The sequence below is a fragment of the Castor canadensis genome, chromosome 15 (genome assembly GCF_047511655.1).
Source record: "Castor canadensis chromosome 15, mCasCan1.hap1v2, whole genome shotgun sequence".
Classification (NCBI taxonomy): Eukaryota; Metazoa; Chordata; class Mammalia; order Rodentia; family Castoridae; genus Castor; species Castor canadensis.
In genome coordinates, this window is record NC_133400.1 from 4,425,878 (window position 1) to 4,450,680 (window position 24,803).

General features: G+C 54.5%; 1 protein-coding gene across 1 annotated transcript; it reads left to right on the plus strand.

The window, feature by feature from the left end:
• The first annotated feature begins 456 nt into the window (after positions 1-456).
• On the plus strand, positions 457-23,212 carry Slc38a8 (solute carrier family 38 member 8). The gene is made up of 10 exons (XM_020168395.2): positions 457-4,718; positions 8,014-8,212; positions 11,651-11,783; positions 12,417-12,518; positions 13,463-13,520; positions 17,191-17,305; positions 18,476-18,623; positions 18,843-19,048; positions 20,597-20,648; positions 22,535-23,212. Exons 1-10 carry the CDS (start codon positions 4,530-4,532, stop codon positions 22,626-22,628), a joined length of 1,296 nt encoding a protein of 431 aa, XP_020023984.2. The 5' UTR covers positions 457-4,529; the 3' UTR covers positions 22,629-23,212.
• Positions 23,213-24,803: the final 1,591 nt, after the last annotated feature.

Consider the following 24,803-nt stretch of genomic DNA (forward strand, 5'->3'; position numbering starts at 1 on the left):
GCCACTCTTTCACACACAGGCTCACTCCTATCCTCCCAGGACTTTCTTGTGACCAGGCCAGCCTCATGGGATCCCCTGGCTTAGAGACCAGGAGGGGCTCGCTCTCTGGCCCTTCAGACCCCAGCGTGTGCCTGTGGACTTGGCCTGGGCTCCACGTCTCCGCCCCAGCCCTTCCTAGGGCCACCTTTGCACACAGGGCAGGAGGGGCATGAACTTGAAGGTGGCCGTAAGAACGCTTTCTTCTCTGCAGGTCCAAATCCCTTCAGACGGGACCCTCTCGATGACAGCTCTGGAGAAGCAGCTGTGCATCAGAGGGAGGGAACAGCGGGACACACAGGACTGTCAGCTGCAAACCTGGCCCCTGCTGGGTTTTGGGAGCTCAAAACTTCTTCTCTTGGGGTGCCCAAGAGTTACCGTTCAGGGGGTTGGGGGTGGGGGGTGGCTTCCAGTGGTCACTGTAGCAAGAGACCACAGATTTACTGACTTGAAACAAATTAGTTCCCTACAGCTCTGGAGGTTGGAAGCTTGAGAGTGATCTCACAGGGATGAGTCCAGGGATGGCAGGCCTGGCCTAGGCCTGCGCGATGCTCCCAGGAGTGTCTGCCCTGCCTTCCCACCTCCAGTGGCTGCCACACTCCTTGGTCATGGCCCTATCCTGTTTTCCAAGCCTGCCACCCCAGTCTGTACTCCTGTCTTCCCGTCAACTCCTCGCCAACAAAGACACCCAGTTACATCTAGGACCCACCCGAATGCCCCCGATCCCTGCCCCATCTCAAGACTGTTCCATCTGCAGAGTCCCCTTTGTCCTGTGAGGTCACATCTTCTCAGGGGCTGTAGGTGGGGATGAGGACGTCTTGGGACCCTCATCAGCTGGCCTCCCTCCTCTCTGCCCCTAAGGTGTCATGCATTATGGGTTCCTAGGTGCTGGTCCTTACAGCCCCAGGCTCCTGTCATGGGAGGACGAGGATGCCGAGGCCCTGCTGTGCTCCTTTGGGTTCTCAGTGGTATCTGTTCGGCTGCCTCGGTGGGCTGGGCACCCCGAGTCCTGTGGAGAAAGGACAGGCCATGGGCTCAGGGACACAGGACCCTGGAGGCCTTTGCCATTGAGCCTCACTCTGAGTCTCCACTCATGGCAGCATTCTTGGGGAGCTTGACAGGAATTTTGCAGCCCTGTGCCAGTCCAGTGGAGCCTGGAGTGCTAAGGGTCTGGGACTGGCAGTGCAAGAGGTCCTCGGTGTCCTGGTGTAGCTAAGTTACAGATGGTTCTGGAAGCTCCTGATTGGGCTGAGAGGTCAAAACACAGACAGCGGAAGGTGGTTTGCACTCCTGCTTCATTCAGCCCTGATGGCTGCTGTGTCGTCACTACTTCTGTGCCTTGAGCTCTTCCCACTGGCTCCTCCCCAGCCCCAGACTAGACCATCCCATTTCACAGGTGGCCGATGAGTGACCAGGTCACCATTCACATCAGCCAGGTGGCTCCCGAGACCTGCCCTCACTTGATCCAGAACTTTCTAATGGGTGTTAACACAAAGAAGCCAGCTCAGGCCACTTTGCCGTGAGAGTCCCCAGCTGTCATCTGATGCGAGTGCCCTCCATGGGGAGGTAAGGAGGGAGCTCAGGAAGTCCTGGTGACAGGTGCTCACCCAGCAGGGCAGGGCAGGCAGTGCTGCCCCAAATGCGGAAGGGAAAATGGCATCAAGGTGAGGCACTCCTGAGCCAGTGCTGGGTGGGCCACCACCTGCATAGTTCCCAGGGCTCCTCTGTGCCCCTCTGTGCCTGCCTTCTGCACCAGGGCCAGTGCCAGGCCTAGCAGTGCTGGAGGAGAGGTTACAGATGGGGCCCTGTGAGGCGCCCTGCACAGCTCTGGAAAGGTCACACAGCCCTGGGATGCTGACAGAGGGTGGATATCAAAGCCCCTCAGAATGAAGAGATTTTCCCCGATGCCTGGAATTTCACAGCCCAGTGGTCAATTTCTAAGTCATGCACGTTAATGAGCAGCTAATGAGAGACCCATGGCAGGGACGGGGGAGCGCCTCTGAGCCCCAGAGCTCAATGAATGGGGTCCAAAGCCTCAGCCTTTTGTCTATATCCTCAGGAGGCTGGGCAGGTGGAAGGGGGTTGCTATTCATTTGCTCTGAAGGCCCCAGGGAGCTGTGTGAGTACTACGTGTGGCTCACGCCCTCCTCTAGCCTGGCCTCTGGCGTGGACCCCCGCTGCCCTCTCCGAGGTGCCCAGGGCCATCTTCCCAAGGTTTAATGACCCCAGTCCAGTGAGGAGGACACAGTTGAAATCGCTGCTGTGGCAAGAATGTCCTGGCTCAGCCTGGACACCAGACCCCAGGCCACTAGAGGCCTTCCTGGGCACTGGGAGCCCCCATGTAAAGATAGGTAGAGCTGGGGGTGATGTAGCCACAGCCAAGGAACACCAGAGGCCACCAGCAACTGGAAGAGGCAGAGTTTCTGCCCTCAATGGCTCCTCTTAAGGCCCCCAGTCTGAGGGACGAGGCATGGAAGGCATTCAGAGTCCATCACTTGCTGGCAGTGTGACACGCTGAGCCCTGGGCCCTCATCTGCAGAAGGGGCACCATGTTCCCAGGTGCTTTATCTGTCAGAGGGAGCCAGTCCTGCTGCACCTGGGTGTCAGACTTCTGGCTTCTAGGACAGGAGAGAGTACCTGTTGCTCTAAGTCACCAAGTTTTTGGCACTTTGGTGCAGCAGCCACAGGAAACCTAAGATGGAGGATAAAACGAGATTTTCCCCTTTTCTGGAATCTGCATTCATTCTTGCAGTGTGTCCCATCCTTAGCACTGTCTGAGTCAGCACAGGGCAAGAGGCACTGTGACATCCCAGCCTGTGAAGGGACACAGACTCAAGGTAAATCCCAGGCTTGTCACTGGCTATCTGGAATGCTGTGAACCACATGCTCCACTTGCCTGAGCCCAGTCCCTACTCCATGCAGTGGGGCCCATGGCTGTGGATCTTTGCGCAAAGTCTGGTTCTTAGCACATGTGTTTGGGGGCCACATGAATGCCATCCTAGACAGCTTCCCTTCCCACATCCGTGCTGAGAGGCTGAGCCCAGCAGGTGCCGTGTTTATTGAGAACCTGCTGTGTGGAGGAGCCTCAAAGAGGTAACCAAGTCAGGGGTTTGAGACCATTAGAAACACATGGAGGAAAAAGCCCTGTGGGCCCATCCGGTGTGAGACAGATAGGGCTGATTGGACCTAAAGCAGCTATCCTCAAGGGTGGGGGTGGCCCGGACAGCAGCAATACCTGCGATGTGTTAGATCCCCACCCCAGGCCCCTGCAGAAGAAATGCTGGGGAATCTTGATGCAAGCTGAGCTTCCAGAATGGAGCAAGAGAGGGGCTGCTTTCCAGCCACAAGCAGGCTCAAAATCATGGTTTCAGAGCCATTCCCAGTCTTCTCCCGGCTTAGCCACCCACATACGGGTTCGGTGAGTCTGTCTCTCCTCTAGTGTGGGTTGTGACCAGTTGCAGCAGCTTCCCCAGTGGAGCTTGTTACAAATAAGGGTCCTTGGCCAGGAGGGGTCCGAGCTTGCCTTTCAACAAGACCCCAGGTGACCCTGAGCCTGGGGTTAGTGTGAGGAGCAAGGTTGGAGGGGAGGAAAGTGGCTGATGAAGCACCTGTGTCGGACCTCAAGCCCCCTTCCGCAGGTGAGGGTTAAGGACTCAGCCTGTCACACTCTGCCAGCAAGTGACGGACTCTGAGCTGTGCCTCCCATGCCCCCTCCCTCAGACTGCAGGGCTCAGAAGGGCCACTGGGGGCAGAAACTCTGAAGAAGCTGACCCTGAGACCTGTGCTGGGTGGGATTGGCTTCCAGCTGAGCTCAGTCCCACAGTGCACAGCTGAGAAAGCACCACCCCAGGGAGGGGCCTGAGCGGTGGGCGTCTTCAGACTTCCCACGGAAGTTTCAAAAGCTGCAAGCTCTTGGGACCCCTTGTCCCTGTCCCCAACACATGACCTCTCATGCCCCCTTTGTGAATGACTCATTGGCACATCCCTGCAGACCTGGGCTGCAGTCAAAGCTGGAGGAAGCCTGAAACCATCTCTGCAGCCCAGGACTGTCTGGCACCTTATTGGGGTTTGGTGGTAAGGACAAGGGCTTGGGGCACTGGGGGTGCAAAAGTTTAGAAGCAAAGAGGGTGGCTGGGGATGTGGGGGACAAGAATCAGTGGGAGGAGGAGGTTGGAGATTTGGGAGAAAAGAGGGAGAGGAGGAAGGGGTCAGGGTCACCTTGGGGTTGAGAGGGAGGACCAGAATGAGAATAAACAGGGTAGGAAGATAGAAGGGTAAGCAGGCTGGGCAAATGAATGCATCACGCTTTGGAAAGGGTGAGCAGAGACCAAGGCAGAGAGAGGTGGGGGTCCGGGGCTCTGGGGACACTGAGATAGACATTGGTCCTTGCTGGCCTGGACAGAGATGCCTGCAGAATCTTGGGAGACCGTGAGCTCAGAGGCAAGGAAGGAGGGTATGAAGACTGTCCCTTCTGTCCCTCTGCTGCCCCAGCCATGGAAGGACAGGCCTGCGGAAGCAAAGGCCTTCTAGAGAAGCCCCTCCCTGCCCTGGCCACCCCGAGTTTGTCCTCTCTGGGCGCTGTCTTCATCCTCCTGAAGTCTGCGCTGGGGGCCGGCCTGCTCAACTTCCCCTGGGCCTTCCACAAGGCGGGGGGTGTGGTGCCAACCTTCCTGGTGGAGCTGGTAAGTCCCTGGGAAGTGTTTGGGGTCTTCTGGGGCAGGTGGGAGGTACTCTGACTTTTCTGTTCTGTGGAGCTGGCTGTCACAAACGGTACCTTCTACCCTGCTCATCTAACGAGGTGACATGATGTCCTACGGCAGCCCTAGGCACGAACATGCTGTGTAGTGCCTGGAGAGGTCACATGTGCCACCAAGGGTGGCTCGCAGGTAGAGGCACTGCAGTGCCCAGGCTTGAAGCTGGCTTTGCAGCCGGGACGGAGTCACCTCTGATCGGCCTGTCTAGCAAGCTGGTCTTCCTGCCTCTGCCCTCAGCTCCATAACCAAGGTTGCCCATGTGCAGATGGGGTTGTAAGGTGTGCCAGCCCAGCTGCCCACCGTGCTGGGCCAGGCCTTGCAGGGCCTCACTGGTGTCCGCTGCCTCCTGTGTTCGCAAGGGGAGCCTGGATTTATTTCCCAGGCAGTCCAGGGCTGAGTGTCCACAATTGAGAGTTGCCCTCATGAGCACGGCTCCTTTTGTTCCGTAAGCTGCTTCCTTGGGCTGATAGGAGACACCGATTTTGTGGCAAGATTGACAAGCTAATGGCAAATGTGCTTTATGGCAGCTGGCTGACAGTGGTCAAGTTTTGTTTGAGGGTCACAGAGCCCATCACATCCTCTGGAAGCTGCTAACACCGCTCTGAGCGTGGCTCAGATGAACAAGGCAGTGTGCTCCAGTCCTCATGAAGCCTTGTTCTGATCAAGTGAGAGTTCGGGGTGACCATGCTGGGGGACTCCTGGGACACAGTAGAGGCTTCTCTGAGGAGGTGACAGGAGAGGTGAGCCAGTTGGGCAAGGCAAGAACTCGTAGAAATCCATGGGAGGTGCAGTGGCCCTGGATTTGGACAAAGGCACCTGTGAGGTTGCCCTTCTAACAAGGACAGAGTCCCACACCGAGCCACAAAATAAAGAAGCAGGTGAGCTGTGGTTGGGCTGTGGCCGATCTGAGGACAGCAGGAAGGGCTGTGAGGCAGAGATGTGTGGCTCTGTTCCCCAAACCTTGAGCCCTGCAGTCTTCAGCCATTTATAGAAATGATAGTTGGCTCTGCAGGGCTGGGTAGCCTGGGGTTGTGCACTTTGGACTTGCTCCCCGGTGATGGTAGTTTTGTGCAAAGTGGTCTCAAGATCCTTACCTTCAGGTTGGGCTCAGTAACTCACATCTGTAATCCCAGCCACTCAGGAAGTAGAGATCATGATTGTAGTTCGAGGCCAGCCCAGGCAAAAAGTTAGCAAGACCGCCCCCCATCATCTCAATCAATAAGCCTGGCCTGGTGGCGTGTGCCTGTCACCCCAGCTGTATGGGAGGCTGTCGGTAGGAGGATCACTATCTGAGCCCAGTCCAGGGCAATAATGGGAGACCCTACCTGAGAAATAACAAGCAAAAAGGACTGTGGGCATGGTTCGAGAGGTAGAGCAACTGCCTAGCCAGCACAAGGCTCAAAGTTCAAACCCCAGTACTGCCAAAAACAGAAGACCCCCTCCCTTTATCAAACTTGTAGGGGAACTCCAAATGTGGGTAAGGGGAAACCCCCTAGGAGGTAAAAGGGCTGGCTGGGTATGAGCAAGCTCCTCCCTACCCAAGTCATTCCTTTCTCCAGAGCTGCCAGGGAGATGGGGCCGGCAGGTGACATCAGGAGACAATGCAGGACCAGAGGAACCCACCTCCCTCCTTTCAGCAGCCAGTGTCTCCCCTTCCAATATGGCTCCTGCTGGGAGGCCAGTGGACAGAGTCTGGAGGGGTCCAATGACCCCATCGGGGTTGGAGGTTTAACCACATCAGATGAATCCCAGACCCCCTCTTGCAGCTCAGATGGCCGGGGCTCTTTGCTGCCTCGTTGTGACTTCATGGCCATCAGTCCTGGGGGTGGTTCATGGGCTGGAGCTCCTTCTGCCTCCCTCCAACTGTAGTTATTTCTTGAGTGCTTGGGATAGGCCAGGTACATCTCTGGGGCAAATGCTAAGAAAAAAATAGGCAATGGGGTGATTCATGGAGCTCAGTGTGCAGAGGACAAGAGATGCAGGAGGCTCCTCGGTGCTGCATGATGCAGTGCCTGCTTCGCACAGCTGGGGAAAGAAATCACAGCAGCACCAGGTTGGGTTGGCAGGGTCAAAGCACCACCCTCAGGAATTCATCTTCTCCCAGTCTGAAAGCCCAGAGCCTCACAACCTCCAAAGGTGGCCCCAGGCCTTCTGCACTGGTCTCTGCCTCCTGTTTGTCATGGGGCTGCCACTACCACCTCTGCTCTTGGATTTGGACCACCTGGGTGATCCAAGGTGACCTTATCCGGAGCTGCTTCACTATGTCAGCAGGTGTCACGTCTGATAAGTCACATTCTGGGGCTCTGGGGGCTTGGATGTGATCCATTTGTACAATAGACTATTCCTCAGCAAAAAATAGCCACAAGCTCCCGATGCTCACAGTACAGACGAATGTCACCAATGTTGTACATAAGAAAGTGTCTGATCAGTAGGGATGGGGCCAGAGGGACTGCCTAGGGGTGGGGGGGGCTCTGTGTGCTCACAGGGATGTGCATACACCTGTTGTACCCCTGCAGTGACGCACTGAGCACTTGCCAGTTTTTCTGTGCAAGTCGAGCCCATGAGAGACAGACGTGGAGCTCTGGTTAACATGGGCACCCCGGAGTGTGGGAGGAAGCACCTCATGCCTGCAGCTTGCTCTGATGCATCTCCCACTGGGATGGCTTGGTGACCAGCCCATGGAGACAGGGAAGCAAGCGGGAGCCTGTCATGACAGAATCCAGGGATGACTTGTGGGTATTCACTGCGGTGTCCCCCTGTTTCTTGTGTGTGTTTGGAAATTGTTCACAATAAACATTGGAAAGAATATGGAAGCTGATGCAACAGGAGCTCTGGAGGGTGAAAAAGGTAACCCCCATTTCTAGAGGGCACGCCAGATGGGGCACTGAGCCAGTGCACCTCCGACGCTCCTGGGAGGGAGGCAAGGCCACTCCATTTCTTAGCTGGAACAGCAGAGGCTGGCAGCCTGCCTGATGCCACACAGCAGATGAGCAGTAGAGTCACCAGGCACACCTGCTTCACCTTGGGTTCCTAGCCACCTGCTTCACTGCCTCTGAGGGTGATCACAGAGCCAGAGCAGCCACCAGGATCCACCTGCTCTCTAGTTTCAGGCAGGGCGGGGCCCTGGCACATCTCTGCAGAGGCTGTGGGAGGGTGCACCTGAGGGTGGCTGGCATGGAGGCTGGGCCGTGAGTGTGTATAATGCCATGGTCCTGCTGTGCAGGTCTCCTTGGTCTTCCTGATCAGCGGGCTGGTCATCCTGGGCTATGCAGCCTCTGTCAGCGGCCAGGACACCTACCAGGGCGTGGTCCGAGGACTGTGTGGCCCTGCCATGGGCAAGCTATGCGAGGCCTGCTTCCTCACCAATCTGCTCGTGATTTCCGTGGCCTTCCTCAGGGTGATTGGGGACCAGCTGGAGAAGTGTAAGTACCTTTCCTGGCAGCAGGTTGGCCCCAGGATATGGAGCCCATAATGACCCCTGGGCCCCAGTTGATAAGCAGGACAGTAGGCACTGAATGGGGGTCCAGGGGGACAGCAAAGGTACGACCATGCCCAAGCTCCCAACATGGTGGAAAGAGTCACTGAAATTAACCATCACCAGCAAGAGAATGACAGCAGAGTGCACTAAAGAGACTGGCTGTTGCTGGAATGTCTAGTGGGGACAATCCATTTTGCAGATGGGAAATGGAGCCAACTGTAAGGATCCCCTAATGAGAGATACATGGTAACACCTTTATTAGGGGGATGACAGATTCGGCCTACATACAACCTTGGCCTCTTGTCCCCTCCTAAGACTTGTCCTCTGAGTGCTGCTTTAGCCATGTCTTAACCAGTTTTAGTAGCTGTTGTTTCCATTTTTATGCCAAGGTATTTGCTAACTTTTGCTGCAGTTTCTTTCTTGGCTTATGGATTGTCTTGTTTAACTTCGATTTGGGAGTTGTTTTAGATTCCTTCTTGGTTTCTGTCTCAATTATATCATAGAGAACATCCTCTGTGTAATTTTAATCTTTTGAGGTCTGTCTGTTGAGACTTGTTCTGTGACCTGGCACATGGCCAGTCTTGGGGAGCATTCCAAGGCCTCTTAAAGGACATGGGTTCTGCAGTTCGGGGTGCAGCGTGCTGGAAGCAGCTGTGAGGACAAAGTGGTCAGCAGCTTTCTTTTTTTTTTTTCATTTTTCTTTTATTATTCATATGTGCATACAAGGCTTGGTTCATTTCTCCCCCCTGCCCCCACCCCCTCCCTTACCACCCACTCCACCCCCTCCCGCTCCCCCCATCAATACCCAGCAGAAACTATTTTGCCCTTATCTCTAATTTTGTTGTAGAGAGAGTATAAGCAATAATAGGAAGGAACAAGGGGTTTTGCTGGTTGAGATAAGGATAGCTATACAGGGCATTGACTCACATTGATTTCCTGTGCGTGGGTGTTACCTTCTAGGTTAATTCTTTTTGATCTCACCTTTTCTCTAGTTCCTGGTCCCCTTTTCCTATTGGCCTCAGTTGCTTTAAGGTATCTGCTTTAGTTTCTCTGCGTTAAGGGCAACAAATGCTAGCTAGTTTTTTAGGTGTCTTACCTATCCTCACCCCTCCCTTGTGTGCTCTCGCTTTTATCATGTGCTCATAGTCCAATCCCCTTGTTGTGTTTGCCCTTGATCTAATGTCCACATATGAGGGAGAACATACAATTTTTGGTCTTTTGAGCCAGGCTAACCTCACTCAGAATGATGTTCTCCAATTCCATCCATTTACCAGCAAATGATAACATTTCATTCTTCTTCATGGAGCAGCTTTCTTTAGATCTTCCTTAGCAGCCTTGGATTTTGAAAATCTTCTCCTTATTCTGTCAGTGTCTAAAACCAGAGTGTTAAAAATCTCCAGCTGTGAATGCAAATTTTCCTGCTTCAACCTTTAATTCTGTTACTCTCTGCTTCGTGGCTTCTGAGGCTGTGTGATTAAGTGCATCCTCTTACGGTTATAAAATATTCCCACTTATCTCTGGCGTTAAGTCTCCCTTCTCTGTATTAATAATGCTTGCCTGGCTTCCTTAAGATCAGTGTTTGTAGGTATTTTTCCCATTCTTTTACTTTGAAGCTAAAGGTGGCTTGAGGTTTTAAAGTGCACTTCTTGTAGACAGCATATGCTGGGTCTTACATTTTTTATCATCTTTGCAACCTTAGACTTTTAACTGGCATGTTCAGACTTAATTGGATGTAAGTCTATCATTTTACTATTTTTTTTAAATTTCTCTTGACCCATGTATGAAAAGACCCCTGGCTGGGGGATTTTGGAATTAAGTCTATCATGTCTTAGGAAACACCATCTTATACAAAAAAGGCATGAGGTCAGTGTCTCTGAACCGCTGATGGGTGAATGGTCACGAAATTCCCTGCCCACTAGCAACACACGGAGTTCCTCTTGAGTTTCAGTCCCAGTGAACAAGCTGCTGTGTTGAGAAGGACTCTGATGTGAGCACTGCGACAGGAGTGCTCTTCAGGATCTGAGCCGAATCACCCCAGGTCTGAGTGGATGGACTGGGATGGAGAGGGCGTTACTCCTGGGTTCTGGTCAGGTATTCCGGGATCTGTCTCATGGCAAGCTCAAGCCTCCGAGCCTGGAGTGCCTGGGGAAGTCATTGTGTGACTTGGGCACAAATGGCCACTGTCATGGGGACCTCCTGGGATGTCTAGTGATGGCGGGTATAGGAAGAAGCTGGCATAGCCGACGTCAGAGCTGGTGATTTGATGGACAGGAAGGGCTTGAGAGCATCCCACACCATATGGAGGTTAAAAGCCACCCTCGATCGCTCAGTACCCTTTGCCACCAGCATCCTCTTGGGATCTTTGACCCGGACCATGGGCTCTGCCCTCCCCCAGAGTCTCTGCGTATGACCTGGCTGGGGAACTTTTGTTTCCCTGCCTCATGTCTCTGGAGACCAGCTGTTCTCAAAAGGGACTGATTTCTCTGTGTGGTTGCCTTTGTTGAGGGTCAATGAGAAGAAAGAGGCTTACTTACGTGGTGCACGCGGGCCTAACCACCCACCTTTCCCATCCCCCTCCCTGACCTGTCCTGCCTCTCAGATCAGTTCCAATTATCCCTCTTACTGGGGCAGTATAAAACAGTTCCAAATCTCCAGTGTCCCTTCCTCTGAGAGGTTGGTGAGCTCCACGTCCCCTGCCCTGGAATCAGGTGGTCTCTGGGATAGCTTTGCCTTACAGATTGTGGTGGATAGGGCCCCATGCCAGTTCTCGGCTTGGCTTTTCGGAGAATAGGCAATTTCCACCTTGACTTCAGAAGCCCCCACCTGCCATGGGGGAAGTCAGCTGGTGCACCCCAGCAGGCACCAAGAGTGGGGTGGAGCTGTCTGAGGCCCTCAGACCAGCTACACTGGCAGCCAGTGGTCTCTGAGACCCAGGCACACCTCATGGAGCAGGACTGGCCAGATTAACCAGTCTTAATTTGTCCCCTCTGCCTTGGGACATGATGGATTAATGTGTTTGTCAGCCTCTAAGTTTGGGGGTAAATTATCATACAGCAGCCACAGAGGGCACGGCAAGGATGTGAGTGACTCACTCTCTCCCAGCAGTGTGGCAGGAGCCCCCCACCCAGTCACTGAGCTCCTGGGAAAAGCAGAAAGTTGTCTTTGGCCGGTGCTAACGACTGCAAGGGCAGTGCGTGGCCGTGCAAGGAGCTCAGCAAGTGTTTGTTGAATGAATTCATGGAAGGTGACTCCTTTTTGGGGGATGCATAAGGACCCTGTCTCACTGCCGTCCCACCCCTAAGCTCCCAGGGCTGACCAGCCAGCAGCTCACTGTGGCTACCTTGTGCTGTTGTGGCTTAGCTCCTGTCCCTGTCCCCAGCAGTGTGTGACTCCCTCTTGTCCAGCGGCCCACAGCCCTGGTACGCCACCCAGCGCTTCACACTGCCCCTGCTGTCCGTGCTGGTCATCCTGCCCCTGTCAGCACCTCGGGAGATCGCCTTCCAGAAGTACACCAGGTATGGGGACTGCCTGAGTTTAGTGTTGGAAGGGACGAGGGTGCTGCTGGGTTGGCCTCCCATCTGGAGAAGGGGAACCCAGAAATTGTACAAGTACCATGCATCTGTCATAGAAAATACAAATAAGTTAAACACACACACACACACACACACAAAACCTGCCTGGGGCTGCACGCACAAGGCCCTGGGTTAAACCCCCAGTACTGCAAGGAAAAAAGAAAAAAAGGAACAAAACAAAGCTCCTCAAAACCCTACCTGTGGTAGTGTGTTTTGTTACTTTATTGGGTAGCACAGATTTTTTTTGTGCCCACACACAGCACAGAGACAGTCAGAGATGTGCTGGCTTTTTTTCTGTTTGACTTTCTTTTGTTCCCGGTGCCTGGGATTGAACCTGATAGAGGCCATCAGGAATTCTTCATGTCTGACGTCTGGATCTGAGCAGACCTGTCCAGCTGTCACCCTGCCATCCCTCATAAGGAGGGGACGGAGGCTTAGGTGGAGAGCTTTGTAGCACAGTGCTGACCAGGGCAGAGCTGAGATGCAGGCACTGCTGTACACGCCCTGGCCACTGGCTGTGTGTGTCACCGGTGCCAGCCCCCTGACACTGTCCTTATCTGTGTGTCTGTGTGCCAGCATCCTCGGCACCTTGGCGGCCTGCTACCTGGCCCTGGTCATCACAGTGCAGTATTACCTCCAGCCCCAGGGCCTCCTGCGTGAATCACATCCTTCACTGAGGTGAGTCTGTGAGAACGGCTTTTCTGGGCTTTCGGGGGGGGCGGGTAAAGCAAAGGGCAGCCTTGGATGAGGAGGTCCTGGGGTTCATGAAGAGTCCTCGCCCCTTCCCAGGAGGTCTCTAACTCTCTGACGCTCCAACAAGCCAAGGGAAGGCCCCTTTCCTCCATTAGGAAGGACAGGGGCCTTCCTGGGGATGGCCAGGTACAGGCCCAGGGACTCAAAAGCAGTAAAGATCACACCAGCCTGGGGGTCCTAGGCCAAGGCAAATGTACCCCACACCCGTGGAGGCAGTGGGACCCAGCAGCCAGATGCCTCAGAGAGAGGGAAAGTGAGAAGGCTGGGTGACCTGGTCAGCCCAAACCAGGACAGAGTGGCCTGGGAGTGTTATGAAGGACCCAGAGCCAGGATGAGGACTTTGGTTTTGCTCTGGATTTGCTGAGAAATATTGCAGTGTCCTGTGACATGGAGAATGCTACATTGTCACATGGCAACAAAGATGGCTTTAGAAAGGGTGGTGTTTAATTAAGCCTCCTTCCATCCTCAAAGCCCGGTCAAAACACATCTTTCAGCCATCCTCAAAGTTCCTTGCTGTTGTTTACCATTCATTCTCTTGGGCTGGATGCAGTAGTTCACACCTATAATCCCAGCTACCTGGGAGGTGGAGATTAAGACTATCACAGTCTAGGACCAGGCTAGGTAAAAAGTTGGTGAGATCCCATCTCAAGCTAAGCCAAACATGGTATTATGTGCCTGTCATTCCAGCTATGCAGGAATACAGGAGGATCTTAACCTGAGACCAGAAGTGTGACTCAAGTGGTAGAACGCCTGCCTGGCCAGCTAAAGGCCCTGAGTTCAAATCCCAGTACTGCCAAAAAAAATCCTCTCAAGTTGAAGGCTGCTTTGAGTTGAACTCTTAATAACCATCTGTTCCTGTCTACTTATAGCTCTTACTCCTGGACCTCTGTGTTTAGTGTCTTCCCCACCATCTGCTTTGGATTTCAGGTAAGTGCACAATGTGACATTTCCAGAGGCTCCCTGTTCCCCTGGGGGAGCATGGCCTCCCTGTCGGGGGGACGTTTGAGGATGTGATGGGCTCTGAGCTGCTGTCTTCCGGAGACTGCAAGTGTGGCATCTGGACTCCCTAGGGAAGCGAGGTGAATTGTCATTGAACCGTGTGTGCTGGGTGGGGATCTGCGCTGTGTCTCTCCGTAGGATGCTCACAGGACCGTCACGCTCCCACAAACCAGGGGCTGCCCATGTAGACCCACCTGGAAACAAATGGACTCTACCTCAGGCCTTGGAGAGGAAAGGCTTATGGGGCTGGAAGGGGTCCAGGAAGCTGTCGGATGAGGGTAGCAGGAAGGACAGACAGAATTTCTAGTAGAAGGTTGCAGGAGTAAGGACCAGGTTCAGCATAGAAACCCAGCCAAGGGTGGACTGAGATGTCTACTACAGGTCGTGGTGCCAGAAGGGAATCTGGAAGGACTTGGGAGGGAGCCAGGTGAAGGGGAAGCCCTTCAGGTGGAGGCCACAGCACAGGTGGACCGTGACGTCTGCACCTGAGGAGGCAGAAGAGGGCCTGACTCATGCCTGCCTGTGGGGGACTGGAATTGGGTTTGCCCTGCTATCCTAGCAGGTGACAGCTGCACCACCCTTTCATGGTTCACCTTAGAAAAGATTTGCCTCTGTCTGCTACCTCGCTCCTACAATGCCATTTCAAAGAAGAATCAAGTTCACAGGATTGTCAACAGTGTCCAAGCTTTGCAGTCTTGGAAGGTTTTCTTCCTGCGTCACTGACTAGCTCCCGTTTCTGTTCATCTTACATTTGCTTTGAGAACAATTTCTGAAACACAAAGCTGAGACATTTCCATCTTTCTCCCTTGTAACTGACTCAGTGCTGCTTCTGGGGTGCAGCAAGCAGCTGGTGCGACATTCTCGCATTTCCTCTGCACACTCCAATATTTTCAAAGAGCACAGTGCTGATTCTGCTGTCAGCTGTCGTCTGGATTTAGCTTAACTGCCCCTCTCCTGGCGCTGGCCACCTTCCAGATGCTCACAGCCTCACCTTTGCCTCGGGTTCCTCTCGCTTCTCCTAGCAACAAGGATGCTTGGTTTCCAGGGACAGGCTGGGGCTGCAGTGATGGGGAGCTGGGAAGGGGGAGATATGAGTATGGGGGTGGAGCCCAGGACAGAGACACAGCAGGATCTGGCTTAGAGAATCAGGGGTCAGAGATGGGGGAATAAGTGAGAGATGGGGTGAAGCTAGAGGGAGGCCACTAAGTAAGGGGAAAGGGGTCTGTGGTCATCAGGAACTCAGACCTGATTGTAGCTCGCCACCTCTCCCCCAAACACATGTAACCAGAGGGCACCCCCAACCCCAGCCTGCACTGACTCAGTCAGGGGCCTGGAGGTGCAGAGCGGCCTTCAGGGCCTGTTCCTGGCCACCCTGATCACACCAGGACTTCTGGGCTTTATTTTTAATGGCTGTATTGAGTTATAATTCACCTGCCATATAATCACTCTTCTAAAGTATGCCAGCCAATGGTTTTACTGTGGTCACAGAGCTGTGCAGCCATTGCCACCATCAATTTCAGAGTGTTCCCACCGCCTCTGCAGGAATCCCTTGCCCGTCAGCAGCTCTTCCACACCCTCCTTCCCTGGCCTCTGGTATAACCACACTTCTGGTGACGGGCATGTCATACAAATGAAATCCTATGTGTCCCTCTGCATATGGCTTCTTTTGCTCAGTGCCTGTCACGTGATCAAGTTCACCTACGTGGCATGGTGGCTCAGTGCTCCCTTCCTTTTCACGATCAGATAACCTGTTGCGTGGATAACTATAGGCTGTGAATCCCAGACTTGACTACAGGCTTGTGAGTTGTTCCACTTTTTGGCTAAAGTGTGTCCTTCCCTGCTCGGTCTCTGTCAGGCTGGGACATGACAGTTATGCTCCCGACGCCCCTGTGGGGCCGCTGCCCAGGGGGCTGAGCTGCCTCCCCGTATCAAATGGATAGGAGCCTCATGGAGGATGCAGGGAAGGTGCCTTCCTGGGAAGTGTGGGCACCCCAGCGTCTTTGTCCCTTGTCAGGCTAGGCTGTATTTCTACACATGGTCACAGCTCTAAGATCTGCCTATGGGGCACCATCTGTGGTTCTGGAGGCAGAGCCTGTGACAGGCGGGGATGGTAGACCACGAGGATGAGATGGGGAGGAGCTCTGTGTAGGCCCCTGCTGCGGGAGGCTAGCCACAGGTCTCCTGGGCCATCCTGAGAGGGGTACAGGAGGTGGGGACTTGCCCATAGAATTCCAACGCCATTGATTCAGGTACCCTTGCCACCTGGGGGGTCAGAGAAGCCCAGCTCTCCCAAGGCTCCAGGGTCAGGGCAGATGTGTCTGAACTCACCCTGGGCTGGAACCCGTGTGCCACATCCAGGGGGGTGCTCCATTGTCGGGGGGCCCGGAGGCACCGGGCTCCACCTTACGCTGAGTAAGACTGGAACATTTAAGTGACAGCTGGGGGTGGGCAGAGGAAGCTTCTGGCTGCCAGTGGAGTCAAGGATATTCGTGGGTAGCCCTGGAGAGGTTGTCAGCTGGGCTGGGCTCTGTGTTTGCTGGAGCCAGAGCCCTGAGCAAGGCACTTGCTGAACAAACAGAGCCAAATTCACCGGGGCAGCGGGGAGGGGTTGTGTGAGAAGAAATTGGCTCTGCTCAGGACCAGCAGGGGCTGGTAGGATAGGAGAGAAGCCCACCCAGAGGGAACGGCTTGGGCAAAGGCCCTGCAGCCACACACAGTTCATGCTCAGAGAGAGACCGCGGGGAGCAGGCAGTGGCTCCTTTGATTTCTACCCCAAGCAAGTGCATCACTCTGATGGTGGGACTATGTCCCAGGAGCCCAGGAAGAGCCCAGATGCAGGGACACCCAGGTACGGCAGCAATCTCTCCACCCGGCTGCTCCTCAGAGTTCCTCAGCCACTGCTGCCAAAACCGCCCCGAGATGTGAAATCCAAACTGTAGTAGGTTCTTGGCATTGGTTGTGTGTTTCACAGGTGAAATTTTTATCGCAGAATAACGTATTACCTGTAATGTTTGTAAAGCCTAAGTGGGTGCACCATTGTGACCTTGTCAGTCCCTAGGAGGTCCTTGCCACCTTTGCTAGTCAATAGCACCCATCCCAACCAACCCAAACCTCTGTCACCATAGAGCTGGGGTCCCAATAGGGTGAGGTGCCCCTGGGGGACGTTTGACAGTGTCTGGTGATGGTTTGAGTTGTCACAAATGGGTACATCTGGTGGGTGGAGGCCAACGATGCCAGGAAGCTACATGACACCCTTCAATGCCCAGGGCAGCCCCAACTGCAGGAACTGCTCCTCCCCAAGTGACGAGAGCTGTGCTGTAGCTTTGTTTGCCTCGTGACGTGGACTCCACGCACCTGGAAATGTTTTCCTCTGCGTGGCCCCTTGCGTTGGACCTGTTGTATCTGTGAGATTCTTCCACACGAGGGTGTGGGGTCACTTGATAATACACATGGCAGTGTCCTGTGGTCTACTCTTGCCCTCTGCTGCTGTGGACAGACAGACGCTTCCCACCTTTGGGACACAGCCCCTTCCTGGTCACCCCCAGAGGATCTGACTCCTGCTGATCGGCATCTCACCGAGCCCTCCTCTGTCTTGCAGTGTCACGAAGCCGCCGTGTCCATCTTCTGCAGCATGCACAGGCGGAGCCTCTCCCACTGGGCCCTGCTGTCCGTGCTGTCCCTGCTGTCCTGCTTCCTTGTCTACTCTCTGACGGGTAGGGCCCTGCCGGGGCTCCCAGAGGTGGGAGGGAGTGGCAGTGAGAAGAGGAACAAGGACAAGTGTCTCTGAAGAGCCTGCCATGTGCCAGGCACAGTACTGCTTGCTGAGGGCCTTCGTGCCTCATGGGAAAAGGTCCATTTCAGAGATGGAGAAGCTGAGGCTTCCATGGCTTGTCCCAGGTCTTGCAACCAGACATGTGAAACTGAGACCTTGCTCTGTCTTCAAAACCCCTGCTGTGACACATGAGGCCCTCCTGCTGTTCAGAAAGATGGCAGAGAAGAGGGACATTATGGACTTACATGAGCAGTGGCTTACAAACTGCGAGGTAGACAGAATCCTAAAAAGTGACAGAAGTGTGGCTCAGGGTGGGACTGTGACATGCCTGAGGTCACACAGCATGTCCGTAGGACAGACCCAGGTCACTGGCACAGGCTGACTTTTGGTGGCAGCTCCCCAGCCTGGCCACTTTCTTTCCTTGCCAATTGGCGCCTCCAACTTAGGAAGGCCTTGGGCTGCCATGAATCTGTCAGGCAGCCATGGACTCCTGAGGTCACCCAAGATACTTTCTGGGGGATCTTTTCCCGTCAATCTGTAGACCCTGGGTCAGAAGGCCATGACTCTACACTTGTCACCTCCAGATGTCCCAGGATCACAGGAAGCTTAGAACGTCCCTAGAGAGAATCCAGGAGGGTCACAGCTCTTGGCCAGAGGTGATGTCTCAGGACAGGGCAGGTGACAAGAAGCAGTATTATGTTTGGGTGAGGGGCCTGGCTCTCTGGTCCTGGGGCCACCTTAACTAACTGTGTGATTCTGGACAATTGCTGATTGTTTTCCCATCTAGAAAATGGGTGCCCTGTCAGCTGCTGGCAGAGGGAGCTGGACGGGTTCAGAGGCATGGGTTTGTTGAAGCCCTGGTGCCTCTATCAGCACCGCTCAAAGGAAGCCTGGCCTTGGCTTGGAGTCATTTAAAAGGCCAACGGCAGGCTTGTCTGCTGGGGTGTTGAGCTGTGGGACAGCGATGGGCAGCCTGAAGACAGATCGGCCTTGGGAACCGGCAGAACAGGATTCTTTCTAGAATCAGCTCCTAAGGAAAATGTTGGGATGCTAAGAGTGTTGGGGGAGGAGGGGGGTCTTTCTAATCACAGCTCATCTTTCCCACCTGCAGGGGTTTATGGCTTCCTGACCTTTGGGACGGAAGTTTCTGCTGACATCCTGATGTCATACCCAGGCAATGATGTGCCCATCATTGTTGCTCGTGTCCTCTTTGCTGTCTCTATTGTGACTGTCTACCCCATCGTGCTCTTCCTGGGAAGGTGAGGCCTGGCCCTGTGTACCACCTGTCCACTTTGCTGGTAGCCTGCCCCTAGTTTCCGAAGGTCCCTGTGGCTGGGAGGTCCCTGGGGAACGAGCACCTGGGTGTGGAGCAGGAGCCCTGCCAGGTGTTGGGAACTTGTGGAGGGCTGGCACCTAGGGTCACCAGCTGAGCCCTGAGTGTCTGTGTGCGTCTGTGGTGGTGGCTCTGTGGTTTCCAGGTCTGTGATGCAGGACTTCTGGAAGAGGAACTGGGGTACATGGGGGCCTGCGGTGTTGGCTGACCCCTCAGGGCCATGGGTCCGGTTGCCACTGACCATCCTATGGGTGGTGGTGACGCTGGCCATGGCTCTGTTCCTACCTGACCTCAGCAAGATCATCAGCATCATTGGTGGCATCAGTGCCTTCTTCATCTTCATCTTTCCGGGTGAGTGGCTGCTTCCGGGCTCCCCGGTGGCTCTGCACAGACTCCTAGTGTGGGAGGTCAAGGTTCTGGAAGGTGGGAACACCACGTAGGTAGGATTAGGGTCTAGGTAGGTGCCTTGGTTACTGAGTCAGTCAAGGCCAGGGCATTCCGTACTTTCCCTGGTTAAGCAACTCAACAGCCCCAGATAGATAGTACCCAGGCATCATCCCATCCTACAGATGAGAAGATGAGACCCAGGGTCCCCAGGGGCACAGTTGGTGCCTGCTGCAGGGTTGACTTCATTTTTCAAAATTTTGATATATGAAATATACAAGGTTCAAGATGCAAAAGGTAGGCCAGGTGAGTGTCATCTGACCCTGTTCCAGACCCTGGAGGCAGACTCTGACCTCCATGATACCTGTTTTTCTGTGAAACCTCCCCAGTGCCGGTGGGCAAGGGCACCATGTTCCCTTCCCCAACTGGGGAACCCTGGGAGGCAGGACCAGAGGGATGCTGTAGAGCCAGGAGGAGCAGCGAAGTCCTGGCTAGTGCCCAGAACAGAAACCCCAGGGCACAGGGGCAGGGGGCTCCAGCATGGATCCTGGGAGTCTGCTGTGGGAGGAGGCACAGCAGGCAGACATTGAGCTTGAGATGCCCCAGCCCAGCACCTGTATCAAACAGGGGAGAAGGAGGTTCTGCTGGTGAAACTTACAGAAAGAGCACTTACAGAAAGGCCTTTAAAGGCCTCCCCCAAGCCCAAATGGGGAGACAAAGCAAGACTAAGAGGCCGAGTGAAGAGCCAGGTGGTTTCGTCACTAGCCTTGGGGAAGTGTTCCAGCTGAGGAGGCGGGAGGTGATTATCAGAGGCAGGACATATGGGCTGTGAATGGCAGGTTCTCTGGGGGAGCTAGGATTCAGGCTGTCTTCGCTGCTTGGACAGCCTCCCCAGTACGAAGGGCTGCACTGTGGACAGTCTGAGGGTACAGGGAGAGCATCATCCACTCACCGGATCTGGGAAGAGCGTTCCAGGTCCAGACAAAACTCTCTAGTCTGGGGATGCTGTGTTCAGGTTTGGCTCATGTCCTGGGTGGCACCTTTTGACTCCAGATCTTGCCTGGCACAGGTTTGGTGGGGCAGTGGGGTCAGGGGAGCTTCAGGCTGAGCTGCCTGACTTTGAAACCTAGAAGAATGATCTTTTCAAATGTTATAAAAAGGAACAACAGTCATTGCCAGGTGACAAGCCTGCCCCAGGATTTAGGCACCAATTTACACCATCCCCACATAAACTCTGCCATGGAGGGCATATTGTCATTGTCCCTGAAGGCTGAGGTCTAAGAGGCCATGTTGTCACCAGGACCTTGGCTGAGTCATTTTGGGGTTGCTGAGCTGGACCTCCCACCCAGTCCGCCCTAACACCAAGCAGGTCTCTAACCACCACGCTGGGCTACCTGGCCAACAGGGACTGATCCAGGGCCACCTGCAGATCTCCTGAGGATGGTGGGATGTCAACAGATCTCGGGGCCTTGGATTTGATAAGGGAAATCCGGGTGACCCGTGTCTCCTCTGCAGGTTTATGCCTCATTTGTGCTGTGGGTGTTGATCCCATAGGACCACGAGTCAAGTGAGTGTCCCCAAGATGAGGGTGGTGACTTGGGTGTGCCAGAGGATTGGGGATGGGAGCACCATCCATCCTCATCCCATAGATGAGGAGCTGCAGGTCATGGTGGGAGGGGACAGGTCCACACATAAGAGGGTGTCCGAGCCAGATGGGAGGCCTGGCTGGTGACACTTGACCCTGCATTCATCCGTCTATGCACTTTGACTTCAGGCCACTCATGACACACATTCCCCATCCCTCATTGCTTGGCCCAGACCAGAGCCAAGCACAGGGGCCTGATGCCTGGCTGGACTCCAGGCCAACATGCTGTCTTGTTATGGTAGCAAGTCCCCCCATCAGACATTCATCCCCTCACCATTCCAGGGAGTCTGCACCCTCAGATGAGGCACAGGCAAGGAGGCTGGTAAGGACACAGTGGGACTCGGTCCAGGTCCCATGAGTCTGTGGTCCCATGCTTACCCACCTTCCTTCTTCCCATTGTACAGTTGTGAAAACTGAGGCTGAGACAGTGTAGGTTTCTAGAACCACTGTAATGAATGCTCACAAACCAGGGGGCTTAAAGCAACAGAAACCATTCCTCAGGTTCTGGAGGCCAGAGGACTAAGGTGAGGTGTTGACAGGGCTATGCCACCTGCAACTTGTCCAGCTTCTGGGGTCTCCTGTCCTTTGGCTTGTAGCTGTATCACTCCAGTCTCTGCATCCATCTTCACATGGCCTCTCTGTCTCTGGGTCTCAAATCGCCCATTCCCCTTCTTTTTGAAGACCACCTGCCAATGGATGTAGAGCCCATCCTAAATCCAAGATTGCGTACTTGTGAGAACTTTCACTTAACAACATCTGGAAAGACCTATTTCCAAATCCAGTCACACAGGGCCCAGGTGGAAATGAATTGTGGGACACCATTGAGCCTACTTCAGATGCCCATGAGTTACAGCAGCCATGGACACGGGTCCCAGCTGCAGGCCTGTGCCCAGGCGGCCCCTGTCCTCTAGCCCCACTGAACCCAAGCTTGGCAGAGGTGTGGCTTGGGTTCCTTCTGCGCTGACCAGCGTTGCTCTGGACGTCTCTAAACCTGACTTGGGCTCAGTGCTGACCCCGACCATCTGGTACCCTGGTGGCTCATCCCCTGCAGCATTCTGTGGGATCCTCCTGCTTTGTATTCTGTCCCATGGCCCAAGTGCAGCACAGTTTTTACCGATGGACTTTCAGTATACGTTTCTTCCTAAAGCTGCTCTCAGTCCTTCTAATCCATCAGCATGGCTCTAAGTGACTCTGCAGCCCGAGTCATGTCTGCCCTACCCCCAACACTGCACGCGTCAGCATGGCTGCTGACAAATGCTGGGCTGAGATACACCTCTGTGACACTGGGTCCCTCCAGCCTCTGTTAATGGACAGGAGTCTCTCTGGCAGCCCTGTCATTTGCTGGGAATCTTACCACTCTCACTCCTCGTCTGTGCTCTCTCTGGTTACATTAATAAGCTTGCAAATATGGCCTCAGGCCACCCAGCCTCCTCCTCCTGCTGCTGTCCTGACTGTGACTGAGAGCCTCATCTCCCCCTCAGTTCTCAGGGAGAGGGCTCAGTGGACACTGAGAAGCGGAAAGGAAGTGGGGGGGATTGAAGTGTCCTGTCCCCACCCTTTCTATTGCTTTGGTAAAATATCGGGGGAGGGGAATGAGGTTGTGAAAGAAGAGGAGTGAAGTTTTTTAAAAAATATCAGGGTACTTTATTTCCCATGTCTCAGATTCCATCCCTATAGGTAAGGAGACAACTCAGAATTTTCTCCAGATTGGCATCTCTCCCGGGCCTCGGGCTCACACGGTGCACGTGCTGGGCCTCTGGGCACAGAAGCGAGGCAGTCTGCACTGACATGGGACTTTGTGTTGGCAGGTGCTGCCTGGAGGTGTGGGGCGTGCTGTCCGTGCTGATTGGCACCTTCATCTTCGGGCAGAGCACAGGGGAGGCTCTCCTGGAGCTGCTGTAGAGGCGTCTGATGCTGACTGGGTGGCTCCTGTGTCCAGCCACAAGACTCTCGGGTTTCTTTTCCTCATGAAGATGCTGTTTCCCTGGGTTGTGCTCGTTCCAGGGGTTACTAGTACGAAGGACTGCAGTGCGTTCTGGTGGCTGCTGTGATGAGTGCCTACAAACTGGTGACTTAAAGTAACAGACACTTACTTACTGCTTCACAGTTCTCAGGCCAGAAGTCTGCATCCCAGGTGTGGCTCTTTCCTGCCTCCTCCTGTGGAGCCCTTGGGTTCCTGGCTTATAGACACCCCCCTCTAGTCTCTGCTTTCTTCATTACATGCCCACCTCCCCTGTGTGTTTCTGTGTCCAAACTTCCCTCCGGTCATTCAGTAGGGCCCAGCCTAAATTAGCATGCTATCCTCCAAATTTGATTCTATCTTGTCTTACTCAATTAGGATGTGAAAGAGCCAATCTTGTAATAGGTCACGTTCACATGATTCAGAGTTAGGACTGCAACTCAGTTTTTTGAGGGGTACAACTCACCCCATAATGAGATAGGGACTCAGGCCCGGAGAACTCTGCTTTAGGGTACAAGGATTAAAGACATCAGATGAGGGTGGGGGAGGGGCCCAAGAGACCTGAGGGGCATCCCTTGGGGATGGGGTGGACTTAAGCCAGTCCCTTGTAGGGCACAGGACTGCCAGAACTGTGCCTTGACCAGGGGCCATGCAGGAAGCTGTATGCCCAGGTCAGCGCCACAGCCATGCACTCAGCCCATGCTGTAGTGTGACAGAGGACCCCGGGAAAGCCCTTGTTCCCTCCTGCTTGCTGCATCCAGAAAGCTTAGAAGCAAAGCAGACTGTGCTCGGTGACTCCCTTCTGACCCCACCTGGAAGCAAGACAGGAGCCATACCTTCCAGAGTGGGAGGGGACAGTCTGCCCCAGGACAGGGGAAGGCTTCTGTGTCTGTGTGCACCTGCCCCTGCCCCTGCATGGGGTCTAGGAGTATCCTGGGTGTGGCTGGAGTTAAACTGCTCTTCTCTGCCTTGGGACATCACGCTTCAAGGCAGGGGTGCCACAGCTGGGGAGGAGTAGGGTTGACGTTCTGGAGCACCTTCCTAGGGATAGGTAAGTCAGCAATGTCTGTGGCTTATGAGGTTGTTGGTGACAGGTCCACTTTCTTTCCCCCGCCTGTGCACGCACATGAATTTTGGAAACTGAGATATAATTCACATAGCCTGATTCAAGCCCTTTCAAGTATGCACTTCAGGGTTTTTAGCATGTTCAGAACTGGGCAGCCGCCACCACTCTGTCATCACCCCTGAAAGGACACCTGCACCCATTAGCAGTCACTCCCCAACAGCCTTGCCCTCTGCATCTGTGGGGCCTCCCTGTGCAGATGTGGGCAGTGTGAGGCCCTCTGTGTGGCTGCCCTGGTGTAGCATAATACCTGTGCCTTCCACAGTGGAGGCCACTGAGGCTGGGACAGCCAAGGCCACCTGCCCTACAAGGCCCGGGGCTGGGGCCAGAACTGATTTGGGGTTGATTTCCCTGTCCACTTCCTTCTCTGTACTCCATGCTGAGTGGCCAGAAGGGTGGGCACAGGTGGGTCAGGCCCAAGGGTGCCCTGGCCACTGGTAGAGGGGAGGTGGCAGTGGGTAGATTCTGACCCTGTGAGGACACAGGATTCTCTCCAGCCCTCTGACCAGCCCCACCAGGACTGGCCACACCCTCAGCTCCATGACAAAGTGTCCACCTGGGCAAGGGCTTGGGAGCCAGGACACACGCTGGGCCGAGTGCTCCAGTGGAGCATGTTACTTTGGCGGGCAGTGGGAAGGGATGGTCTTCGTCACTGAGGTCCTGCTGCTTCCTCAGGCTAGAGAGGTGGGTGTGATGGCACCATCGAGTCCAGGACTAACAAAGTCAGGCCGGACAGGTCCTGCTGCAAAGGAGGCTGTCAGGGGGCCTACTCTGGAGTTAGCTACTGGCTCGCAATGCTGGCTCTGCCATTTGTGCTCTGGGGGTCTTGGAACGTGAACCTGTTCTAACATTGTTTTCCAGCCAGAAAACGGACTGGGCTCATTGCATGTGATGTGAGCTTATCGTGAAGGTTAAAGGTGATGTCTCACAAGGGGACCCAACAGCACTAGCGTTATTTCCAGGAAATCTGGGTTGAGATTGACAAGGGAACACC

Excerpts from the sequence above, each read along its gene's own strand:
- Slc38a8 (XM_020168395.2), top strand. The coding sequence starts at position 4,530 with ATGGAAGGACAGGCCTGCGGAAGCAAAGGCCTTCTAGAGAAGCCCCTC. Across the intron at positions 12,519-13,462 it reads GAATCACATCCTTCACTGAG|CTCTTACTCCTGGACCTCTG; the intron begins GTGAGTCTGTGA and ends GTCTACTTATAG. Across the intron at positions 19,049-20,596 it reads CTTCATCTTCATCTTTCCGG|GTTTATGCCTCATTTGTGCT; the intron begins GTGAGTGGCTGC and ends TCTCCTCTGCAG.